At 43.0% G+C, this 12210-nt stretch overlaps 1 protein-coding gene across 1 annotated transcript in view; it reads right to left on the bottom strand.

The window, feature by feature from the left end:
- Positions 1–12210, bottom strand: part of USH2A (usherin) — a 642051-nt gene that overhangs the window by 117432 nt on the left and 512409 nt on the right. Inside the window, exons 55-57 of the mRNA XM_059717779.1 lie at positions 8394–8501; positions 7291–7474; positions 5339–5496 (exon numbers count right to left, since the gene is read on the bottom strand). Of these exons, the coding sequence (XP_059573762.1) occupies positions 5339–5496; positions 7291–7474; positions 8394–8501 (450 nt within the window). The remainder of the gene's footprint in view (positions 1–5338; positions 5497–7290; positions 7475–8393; positions 8502–12210) is intronic.

Raw genomic sequence — 12210 nt, 5'->3', positions numbered from 1 at the left:
TTTGAAGCTTCAGGTGGTGATTCGATTTGGAGGAGATTCGGCCCAATTTGGTGGCTGAATCTCCAAATCTGAACTGAATCAGGGGACCAATTCAAAGTTCTAAATCATTCCAAAGCTCTCTAAATCTTCGGGAAAGATTCGGAGAGCTCTGATGATTTGGGCAGTCCCCAGTGGCTGCAGCAGGGGGCTGCAGCTGACTCTAAGCTGGAAAGTATACTAGGGGTGGGGGAGAGGACCATGGGGGGACCCCTGACAGCCCCCTCGACTCCCCCGCTCCCTCATCCCCCCTGACCTCCACCTGCTCCCCCAGCCCCACTATGGCTGCCCCTGTCTGCCCCAGCTTGATACTTTAAAGAAAAGCCCTGGTGCTCACTGGGTGCTGTTGGGCAGGAAGCAATCTGTGCTGCCCCCCACTGCCCCATGCTGCATGGGGGGCTCTGCCATGAATCTCCCAACCCCCCCTTCTCCCCCAGACCCCTCACGGGTGCCCCACCTGCACCAGCTCCAGCCCTTTAAGAAAAAAAGAAATCTGAGAAAAGCCTGGGGACTCACTGCTCCTGGTGCAGCCTCAGGGCTTCAGGGGCTAGTGAAAAGCCCCCCATATGGTGTGGGGCAGTGGGGGGTAGTGGGAATCACCCCCGTTGGCAGAAGCGGTGAGTCCTGGGGTTTTTTCAGGGTTTTTTTTTCTTAAAGGGCCAGAGCTGGCCCATGTGGGGCACCTGTGGGGGGGGGGCTAGGGGAGTGAGGGGAGGTCAGGGGGCTCATGCAGACCCCCCCATTCCATGGGGGGCAGTGGGGGGCAGCGGGGATCACACCCCGCCTGGCAGCACCCGGTGATCTGGGGCTTTTTTTTTTTTTTTTTTTTTACAAGTTCTGGGAGCTGGGGCAGCCATTGCTGGGCTGGGAGAGGGGCAGGGGATGGGCCTGGCCTGGCTGATTCAGAGTTTTGGAGATTTGGCTGCTGACAAATCTGTGAATCAGATTCAGCCGAATCGAATCAGGACAGTGATTTGAATCACCGAATCAAATTGCTGTCCTCCAAATCGGCCAAATCCGAAGTGAATACTAGCCTCTTTGCACAGGCCTACTAGGAACCAGTACCTCATCTTACAGTCAATTTTAGTATTCCTGTGCACCTAAAGTTGAGTATGTAAATCTATACATAGGTTCTTAAATTAGGCACCTTGAAAAAGATGGTGAATGTAATGGCTGTTGTATGCACACAGTATTTTTTGCCATCAATTTAGGCATTTAATTTCTGAACTAGAGAGCTAGGTGCTGAACTTTATACACCCCAGTTTGATCATTTTCCTCTATATCAATGTACCTTAGTGCATGGTTGTGCATACAGCAAACATTATGCTAGAAAACAAATTAATCCATCTAGCTAATTAATGTCAGGGAAAACCAATCATTGTCGTTATTACCCAGAAATAAAATAATAACACGCTCAGGTAAAGGGGAGCAAACAGGCTATAAGAAGATCTAAGTTATATATACAGATATCAGAAGGGTCACAACAAGAATACAGGTACGAATCCAATATGCTATGGAACACGCAGTCTGTAAATACTATGCAAAACCTAGAGGCATGGACTGATGGAGTGAAATAGAACTTTATGACATGAGAAGAGAGGACATTTCAGTCCAGAAGATCATTATAACGGGGAGCTGATAACTTGGTAACAGAGGACATGATGTCATAGTTTCTGGGCACCTTCAGCTGCCACTGAAGTTAATAACAATTGAAGGCAGCCAGCAGGATGAGGCCCACAGTGAGGGCTGCTGGTGTTATTAATGAGTTTAAATGCAGGATGGATATCTGTCTACCTATCAATAACATTTATGGACATGCCTGAGGAAAATTATGGGGTTTTTTCCATTCTGGTTTTCTGTTTCTATCCATGGTATTAATAGTTGTTCCATAATAATTGTAACATATCCTTCTGTACCATATCAGTGAAATGTACCGTACCTTTGAGGTCTGTGCACTGATGCAATGTAACACAAGATAATAGGATACCTATTTCAGAAAATAAAGCCCTATTTTCCATAGTGAGTGAGGTGTGTCAAATATTTTTTTCTGAATCCATCACTTTAACCACTGCTCGGCCACCTTGCCATTTAGCTAAGTCAGGAGTTTTCAAATGCTATGTACCTATAAAGTTATGAGATTTAAATACCTAAGTGATGTTGAGACATCATTATTAACCCCCCCCCCCAAAAAAAAGAGAAGCTATCTGATAGGATGCCCATAATTAAACCTTAGGACCAAATTTATTACAGTAGAAAAGTGGATTGAATGCCAAAATGTCCCTGATATCCACTGACAAGAAGATATTGTGGCCAAACTATTCGCTCATCAAACCTTGATTAATAAAAAGCATTTTTATTCTTAGAGACAATATCAATTAACACAACTGTCTCAGTGGGAGAGTCACTGCCAACCTTTATTATAAAGGCTGTGCTCTGGATGTAAAAGGGGAAATTTACATTATTACAATATGGTACATTGCAGAATGTAGAATTCATGCATTGGAAAAAAAGAAGAGAAAAAACAACAACAAAAAACTATCTAATTAAAATGAAATCTCTCATGCTTCATGGCATGAATTAGAGTGACAACTAATGGTGAGCTAACTCTCCAGGTCTGGACCTGTGAGTGATGGGTTCAGTTATAGGGGCATATGCTATCTCATAAAATCAGGGCTTTAAATGGGAACCTCCACCTCCTCTCAGCTGTACACTTGAAATAGTCCTTCTCCCCCATGATACTATTTATAGTACGCAATACTTAGGGAGACCCATCATCCACATACATGATTTTTAAGGAACATTCACTATTTTCCCTGCTATAGCAACTATCCTGCTGGGGTGCAGAGATCAGGTAAAGCTATGAAGACTCTTCAGATAAGGAAATAGTGGCTCTTACCTCACTGTTTTCCCCACTCCCCAGACAAAAAAACCTTTGCTATGGGAAAAGCCACTCATGCTCCCTTCAAAACATGAACACTGTGACCCAGCAGGAAATAGGATGTGAGGGAAATCTATATACTAGGCCCCTGAAGGCAACAAGGTATGATATGTTTCTGGAAGGCATTCTAGCACCAGAGGATGTGAGGAGAGTAGTACATGGGACTGATAAAAATGAGCCCTAGAGTTCTGCACATAAATTAAGGTTATGTCAAGTAAATATTCAGGAGTTTTCAACCATTCCCCCAGAAGTTTTTCAGATTTAAGGATTACATATGGCCCTTTTGCATAGCCTTAATACAATTAATTTGATTGAGTGGCAGAGGCTTGAGGACCCTGGGACACAGCTGTGTACAAGGCAGCATGGCTGCTGCTTTTTGCAACCCCCCTCCCCAAGGGTTAGTGCCTGGGGCTAGTGCTCCAGTTGCCCGCTGGTCTTTGTTAAACCAATATTTACTGTGGAGTCTTATTTTCTTAGCCAGGTTGTCACCAATTGTCAGTAAGGTCCAAAGCATGCTGAAATCTTCATATTTCCCAAGCCTGTATTCCCCTTTCTCAATAGTTTCTTTTATTTTGCTTTAAAAGGATTTCTAATATTACTGAATATTCTTGACTGTAAATGAACCTTATTATCAAACTATACTACAGTATGAGAAACTTTCCAATAAAATCAAGCATAGATTATATATAAGTCTAATTCACTTGCCGCTGGGTTCTAAATTCTTCCAGACAGTAAGGGGAAAAAAGTTTAATTCAAGATTTTAATTTTTTTCATATATTATAGCATTTTTTTTGTAACAGATTTTTTGCTTCTGAAAACTAAAAGATTGACAGCTCAGGTTCTTAAGCATCTATTAGCTATTGGTTAAATGGGCAGAGGTAATGCTAAGCATCACTACAATATTCACTACCCCAGCCTTGAATGCAAAGTGCTTTTTCCAAGTGAGCTTATTGTCAAGTGACTGTAAAACACTGACGTTGAATGTCACTCAACTATGGTGGAAATAGGGATTTTAATATTGCAGTTTGAGCCTATCTCTAAATGTATTGTTTAAGTTTACTCAATTTGCTTTGACTGGTAACAGTTGAGTATAGCTGCTATAGTTGCTATTAGCCACATGGGGTGCTGACAGATAAGCAGTTTGCCACTGTAACTCATGGCGGTTCAAAGAAAGTGCCATGAGTTACAGTGACTCCCACCAACCCAACAGATATTCACTGGGGGGGGAGGAGAGGAGAGGAGGGGGAAGAGGGATCAAGCTCCACTTTGGAGCCAATCCAGGAGGATCTGCATGTCTGCAGCCTCTCTCACCCAGCCCTGTGCTCCCCCCTGTCCCAGCTCCACTGCTGTTGGCAGGATGGGAGGAGGGAGATGGAGGGAGGAAGCTCTGGGCTGGGATTTGTCCAGCCTGCACTGGAGAGGGGTGGGTGAAATGGATTCTATCTGCCCCCCACTCCAGCACAGGCTGGGCAGACTCCAGCCTGGAGCTCCCACCCCCCTACCATCCTGCAGACAGCACTGTGAGGTGGGATGGGCTACATCAGCCCAGACCTACTCAAACCGAAGTTAATGGAGGTGCTTTGCTCTGGAGCCTGCATCTGAAACCTCTTTAAATGAGGGTTAATTTGTTACACAATTGGTCACTTCTAAGGCATTCTGCAGCCATGCATTTCTGCCAGGGCACAGCTGCAGAGCACTTTCAAGGGGATGATCACATGAGAAACGTCACTTCTGTCAGTTCCCATGGATTTCTGTAATCCAATCTGACCTTTTCCATACCAACCAGAACAACCAGAAATCCTGACTAGCTACTAACATTTAAAGTTTAGAAACAATGAGGTAAGACTGGGGAGAAGATAAGCAATTTCATATGCAGTTTTAAAATTTCACCTGCTCTGCAGGAAAGGAGTGGGTCTGTTACAAGAGCTTAATATCATTCACCTCAGCAGGTCATTGGCATTTTAAGGCTCAAAAAAGCAGTTACAAACATAACAAACTAATCCACAACCCAGCATGACCTAAAAGGAAGATGGAAACTTTTCTCTAGCAGGCAGACATTTGTGTCTTTTCCTCAATAACAGATAATACTTAATAGTGGTTTACACATTCAAAGTCATGTAAAAACTTAATTAATTAACCCTTGTGCCATCTGTATCAGCCATGCAAATCAATATTATAATAATATCAGGTGTCTTTAAGAAACAGCTGCCTGAAACACCAGCTACATAAATCATAAGGGCCCTTTTTAACAGCAAACACAAGGAATAAGAGACCAGAATAGAATATGCAACTTGCTAAATAAGTTAACTTCCCATAGCTTTCCCTTGATTTGCTACAAGGTACTATAACTAAAAATGTTTTTACCTGGAGTGTTCCAAGCTAAAAATATAGAATGTGCATCCATTACTGTGACATTATATGGAGCATGGATATTCTCTGGTGTTTCTACTGGTGTTTGTATAATATATTTGTCACTGCTGTGGCTGCCACCCCCAGTGCTGGCTTCCAGCTGGTAAACATATCTGTACAAACACAAAAACAGCAGCAATAGGACTATGGTTAAATGCTTTAGGTGTGTTTGTATTGGAATTATTCCCATTTTTACCAGTTTAAGATGCACAGATTGTCACACTATATATTGCATTGGAGTTCACATTTTCACTTTATGAGTTTTCATATGAGAAAATTCACCCTCATTCAGTTAATCAAACTAATACTTGTATATTATAATTTATAGCATTTTTAATAGGAAACACTTAGCAATATCAGCATTGGACAAGTGAAGTACTGAAAACATTAGCAGATTTCATCTTTAAACCAGTATATGCAGTTTGCATACATGCATTATCCACCCACCCAAGAACTGTCTGTCTGCCATAGAACTTTTCCGAGTCAACTCAGTCATTCTGCATTGATTAAGGAAGAGAACCAGATTTTTCTCTTTTTAAACAAGAATTAAGATCATTCTATAGTCTATGGTAAGCTTTTCAAAAGTGTCTTTACAATCTGTATGACATTTTCAGAGGAGATTAGGACATTCTGGGCCAGATTTTTAAATTGCCAAGGCAGCTAAAGGTACAAATAGAAGCATACTGGGGTTTTAAAAGTGCACCTGGATCCCATGAGAACTATGCAGACAGAAGTCCAGCCCCCAGCTGTAACTCAGAATGGTTTTTGCAAAGCCTTCTGAGTTACAGCGTCACCCTGGATCAAACAGAAGTTCACTATTGGTTCCAGGGTGGAGGGGAATTTGGCTGCGGGCTGGGAGCCTGCAGCCAGGGTTCAGAACAGGAAGGGGGAAAGGCAGTGGCGGGAGCTCATTCTTGGAGCCCCCCCAGCTGGTGCTGAAGCTTGTTCTTGCCCCCTTGCCCTCAGCTAGTCCCTTCAGGGGCGCTCCAATACACTCACACCACCCTCCAGGGGGAACAGAAAACCCCCCAGACTGAACTCCCTCTACTCCCTTTCCCCGCTCCCATTCTGAAAACAGCAATAGGCTGGGAGCTCTGCAGACTCAAGTTACAAAAGATTTTGAAAGGTCCTTATCTGATACCTCATGCGGTGAGGGGTCAGATTTTCATCCAGTCAGCTATTTTTGAAGCTGTCTGCAGTCATGCACTTGTGTTTAGTCACAGCTATAAACTGCTTTCTGTGGCCAGATTAGGCAAAAAATTGTCGCTTCTGTCTGCACCCTCCATGCATATGTACTTGAAAATCCTAGTATTTGCTTATAAGCACTTTTATCGCATCTGCCATTTTTAAAAGTGCTCAAGTTTCCTTTTCAAGAGCCATAAACTCTTTTAAGTGTTGTTAAAACCCTCATATAGGCAGATAGTCAATTACTAAGATTTTTAAAAGTGCTTGCACCAGAGGCATAGCAGAACATCTCCACACCTAGGGCAGCTGTGACAAATGGGGCAGTGCCAGGATGCTGCAATATCAGTTTGGTAGTGCAGTCATCCACCTCTAAAGTGGGTCTATATCTGTGCACCTCTCAAAGGCATTACCCAGGGCTTCTGCCCCACTCATTCCACCTCAGTTACACTACTGCTTTTCACCAGATGTATGTATGCCACTTGAAAATGAGATTTAAAAATTTTGATTTTCACATGGAAAATGTAATTGTTTAAATCAGTATAATGTGTAATTTTATTGTATACTTTTACCAATAACCACATATCATGTCATTTTATTACTACATAATACATATTACTGTTAATTCTACTGTATCATTTTAGTGAATGCTGTAAATAAACTATTACTAAATGTAATTGTTAAGCTCCCTTTAACTCTTACCAAAATTTTGTATTAGACCTTACCTATTATTGGGCTGCAGACCAGCATCAGTGAAATTCAGATCTCTGCTGCCACCCTGGAAAATCTCTTCTCCATTACGAAGCAATCGATAACGAGAAATGAGCCCATTGGGCTTTTCTGGTTCGCTCCAATAGAATTCTACTTCTGTTGAGCTGACTATGATATGACGAGGCTTTGACCATACTCCTGTTAATATCAGCACACTAGTATTTTAGCCATTTAACATAATTAAACATGAAGGCCAGACTGTTTGTATCTCTGTATCTTGTGCAGTCCTTTGTGATAGATTGAAGTAAGGTTAAAACACTACCAGACAAAATAATAGATTTTTCTATGTATGTACTCACATTCACTTTGCACCAGTGGAAATAATTCCACAAGATGCAGGGTAATGGGGGGTCAGGCCCAGGGGCTGATGATCATAGCACTAATACTGCCCGATGTATCAGCCTACATTTATTTATTTGTTGTATAAGATCAGACCATTTCAACTGGCTCTAGAAATCTATTACTTCAGAACAAAGTTTGGAAACTGTCACAAAAATAAAGACCCAGAAACAAAGGATGGCATTCTAGTTCTCTTTGGTTGTCTAATTGGCATTTTTGGCACTTGTATTCGGGTAGCAATACTGTTTCCCAGAAACAGAACCCTGTACATAGAGACAAATACCTACATACATGCCTGAGCACAACTCCTGAAAAGAAAATGGAGGGGGTGCTTTATACTCTTTAGCCCTGATAGCATAGTGGTTAGAGCGCTTACATAGGAAGCGGGAGACTCAGGTTTGATCCATCCTCAATGTTCAAAGTGAGTTTAAACCTGTATCTTTCATCCATGCACAGTCCTCTGACCACCCCACCACAGGTTGGGCATTGTTCTAGCTCCTCCCTGGCATGACTATGCTACTTAGTAATCGAAAGAGAAACAAAATACTACTCATACTGGCTTAGCATAATTATGATAAAAGTATTGTAGTGAAAGGCAATTTTTTCTTGTGTGAATGGATGCAGAATAATTTCAAGGAACTCACTGGAGTTTGGCATATTTATGACAGCAGAAAATTTGACCCTCAATGACAGAATTATGAAAATGACCTTTGCTTACCCTCAGGAGCCGCTTGCAATGTTTGAGCAGAAAATGGCTGGCTGGAACTACATCCTGCAGATGTGCATGCCGTCATTGTGAAACTGTAGGTAGTATGTGGCTGGAGACCTAGAGCAAAGCAAAAAATGTTCATATGGTCATGTTGAGAGTAGACCTTATAAGAAAGCTAAATTTCTGAGCTAAAGGTAAGAGTTGGGTAAGTTCAAAAGATCAGTATTTCTAAGGTATGACATTACACTGGATGGTCTTAGCATCCACAGTGATATCATTTTTTCAGTTAAGCTTTAACATGTCTCCCTTTCTATGCTTAAAATTTGTGATTACAAATGACTTCAGGCTCAGTTGATTATATTCAGATACTTGCCTTAAGTTCAGCAGTTAAATGTTTGAATGACTTCTGATTTGACTTATTTGGAAACAAAAAAATCAGGCTCTTCTTTACAAATGTAGCCTTTGTCTACACACATATTGAAATGGTAAAACTGTTGCAAATCTGGATACATGTAATATCATAATACTTTAAAAGCCATGGCACAGCTTATCAGGACTAGGTCACATCTACACTGTGCAGATCATACATACATAATGAAGCTCTAGCTTTAAACTCCCTACTTTGGGTAAAGATTGTGGTGCATCCATGGTATCAGGGAGCTCAGTGTGGGATAACCACTTGAGTTGGACATCTGATTCTCTAGATCTTTCTGCAAACTGCACTGAGTTCTATGTTGGTATAGTTTAACTGAGGTGTACATTGGAAATCTGTTAAGTATATGAAGTGAAATTCTGCCCCCACTGAAGTCAGTGACAAAACTCCCATTGAGTTATGTGGGTCAGGAATTCACCTAAACATTCTCATAGATTTTTGGTAGCTTCACTTCCATTCTGCTAATAACATCTGCAAGAATATAATGGACGATGGGGTAAAAAGCAGCCTGTTTAAATTTGCTGATGATACCAAGATTTGGGGTGAGGTGGGAACGCTAGTAGGGAAGGACAGATTAGGACCTGGACAGGCTACAGGGGTGGGCTAACTAAAATAGGATGGGCTTCAATACTGACAAGTGCAGGGTGCTGCACTTGGGCAGTAGGAACCAACAGCACACTTATAAGCTGGGAAACTCCCTTCTTGAGAGCACGGTGGCAGAAACAGATCCTGGAGTCATTATTGACTCCAAGATGAGCATGGGCCAACAATGCGAGGTCACGGCCAGTAGGGCTAACCATACCTTGTCGTGCATCCACAGATGCATATCAAGCAGGGCCGAAGAGGTGATCCTTCCCTCTATGCAACACTGGTCAGGCCGCAGTGGGAGTACTATGTCCAGTTTTGGGTGCCGCACTTCAGGAGGGATGTGGACAGCATTGAGAGGGTCCAGAGGAGGGCCACCTGCATGATCTGGGGACAGCAGGGCAGACCCTACGAAGAGAGGCTACAGGACCTGAACCTGTTCAGCCTTTGCAAGAGAAGGCTGAGGGGGGATCTGGTGGCCATCTATAAACTCACTAGGGGGAACCAGCAGGGTTTGGGAGAGACCCTGTTCGCCCTAGCACCCCCCAAGGTAACAAGGAATAACGGCCACAAATTGTTAGAGAGTAGGTTTAGACTGGACATCCGAAGGCACTACTTCACAGTAAGGGCAGCTAGGATCTGGAACCAACTTCCAAGGGAAGTGGTGCTGGCTCCTACCCTGGGGGTCTTTAAGAGGAGGCTTGACATCTACCTGGCTGGGGTCATTTGAGCCCATTTTTCTCTCCTGCCCAGGCAGGAGGTCAGACTTAAAGATCTACAAGGTCCCTTCTGACCCTACTTCTATGAATCTATGAATGCATTTCTGCCTTTGGCTCTTGCTAGACACCTGAAAGGTTGAAGTACATAAGAAGCAGAGACACTAAGACTAAGTTCCACAAAAGGACTTGGATGTTCAGTTCCAGGAGTAGAATTTATAGACCAACTTAGGTATATACATTACATATACAGTTACTACTCACTTAATGTCGTAGCTACATTCTTGAAAAATGCAACTTTAAGAGAAACAGTGTTAAATGAATCAATTACATCACAGTAGTTACTTACTAGCAGACAGTGACCAAACAACATTATAACCAAACATTGCATGACTTTAAATGAGTATGCTCTCTAACAAATCAGCAATGTAATAATGAAACATTAACTGGGGTGACGTTAAGTGAGGAGTACCCATACAGTGAATGGGAAGAAGCAAGTGCCTAAAAATAGGATTCACAAGAGCCAGTAGACTGAGCAAAGGAATATTTAAGCTAGCCAATGAGAAATGGATGAGACAAGTAAGCCTGCACTCCTGTCTCCTGCCTACCTCCTTGAGTTAGGCAGCACCCTGCAGCCTTGAGGTAGGCATTTATATGAGACTCTGGTTCATTACCAAAAGCTGCTTCCTGGATTTAGGCACCTATTTTGACCCCTTTGATCATGGATAACTCTCTTCCTTCCTGGTAATGGCTGATACAAATAATTGCTTAGTGAGAAGAACGTCTAGGATGTATAATATCTGGGTTCTAAGCATTCCTCAGCCTGAGGGGCTTCAAACCTAAATCTCCCAGGGGAACTCCTGGTACAGTGGAGGGGAGCAAAGAGAAGCTAGGTGGAGGGAAACTGTGACTGGATGGGCAAGGAAACTGAGGACCAGGAGTGACAACTGAGTGGGGAGACTGGTACTGATGGATAAATACACTACACCCAGCAGCAGTGGGATGGTGAGTTGTGGCCCCACTGCCAGGTGGGCACAGGAAGCATGGCCACAGCAGGTCCCCAGGGGCAAAGGCAGCAGGATGGAGAGCCCTGAGTTCACAGTGGGCAGCCCACATCTGCCTTCACCCCTCTTGGCTCCACTTTGGCTGTAGCAGGGGGGAGGAGGGGCAGAAAGCAAGGAGGAGAGCAGGCATGTGCCACCCCACTCCCAGTTTGGCTTAGTCCACCCAGCCTCCCCAACAGGGCATAGAGGCTCACCCCACCCTTGGCTGCAGCAGCACCAGGAGGGGATGGGGCCCCTACCACACTGAAGTCCATACATTCATGTTTATCATGGAGTGTGGGAGGCCTCTTTTCTGTTTGCCCAGGGCCCCATTAAATCATAATCCACCACTGCTGCCCCAAGACCTGTGTGGCAGAGGCAAGGAGAAGATTCCACTTTTCAAGGGTAGCAGGCAACCGCCTTGGCCATGAAGTCATCCTTTCTCCCCTTGCTGTTCTCTGCTTCATTCATTACACACCTTCCAACTTGTGCTACAGATAAGAGAGGGGTGGTACAGAGAGCAATCTCCTTCACTACACAGTGCATTCCTACAGAAGTACACCATGTTCACTGGGTAAGACAGGAGTTCAATGGAAACAATATTTTATGATCTTGGAATTAAAGACATCATACTCTACTACAGCAAAGGCAACCACACCATGATTGTGTTGTTTCCTAACTTTTCAGTGTTTCCACTCACAATCTTAATTATGTTCTTTTAATGCAACTGGAATATAATTTCTGTGTATATTTGTAATTACTTTTAAGAAAGAAAAAACATTGCAGTCCTGTGACAAGGAAAAAACTTGAATGTTATGTCTCTGTTTAAAGCCAGTTATGTGATTCCTTCATTTAAAAAACAGATGCAGACTCAGAGCAACAGGGGGCTAGAAAGATAAAACAATGAAAGGAAGACACACAAGCCACTCACAAATTGAACAGGATGTGAAGGAGAAAATAGAGAGATGACTGAGAGGGACAACCCTGACTGTAACCTAATCATGAACTAGAAGAGAAGAAAAATCATCTGAGCATTCTCTATAAAAGTA

Source organism: Alligator mississippiensis, chromosome 1 (assembly GCF_030867095.1).
Source record: "Alligator mississippiensis isolate rAllMis1 chromosome 1, rAllMis1, whole genome shotgun sequence".
Taxonomy (NCBI): domain Eukaryota; kingdom Metazoa; phylum Chordata; order Crocodylia; family Alligatoridae; genus Alligator; species Alligator mississippiensis.
Note: the sequence above shows the minus strand (reverse complement) of the source record. Positions and strands in the feature narration are given on the sequence as shown.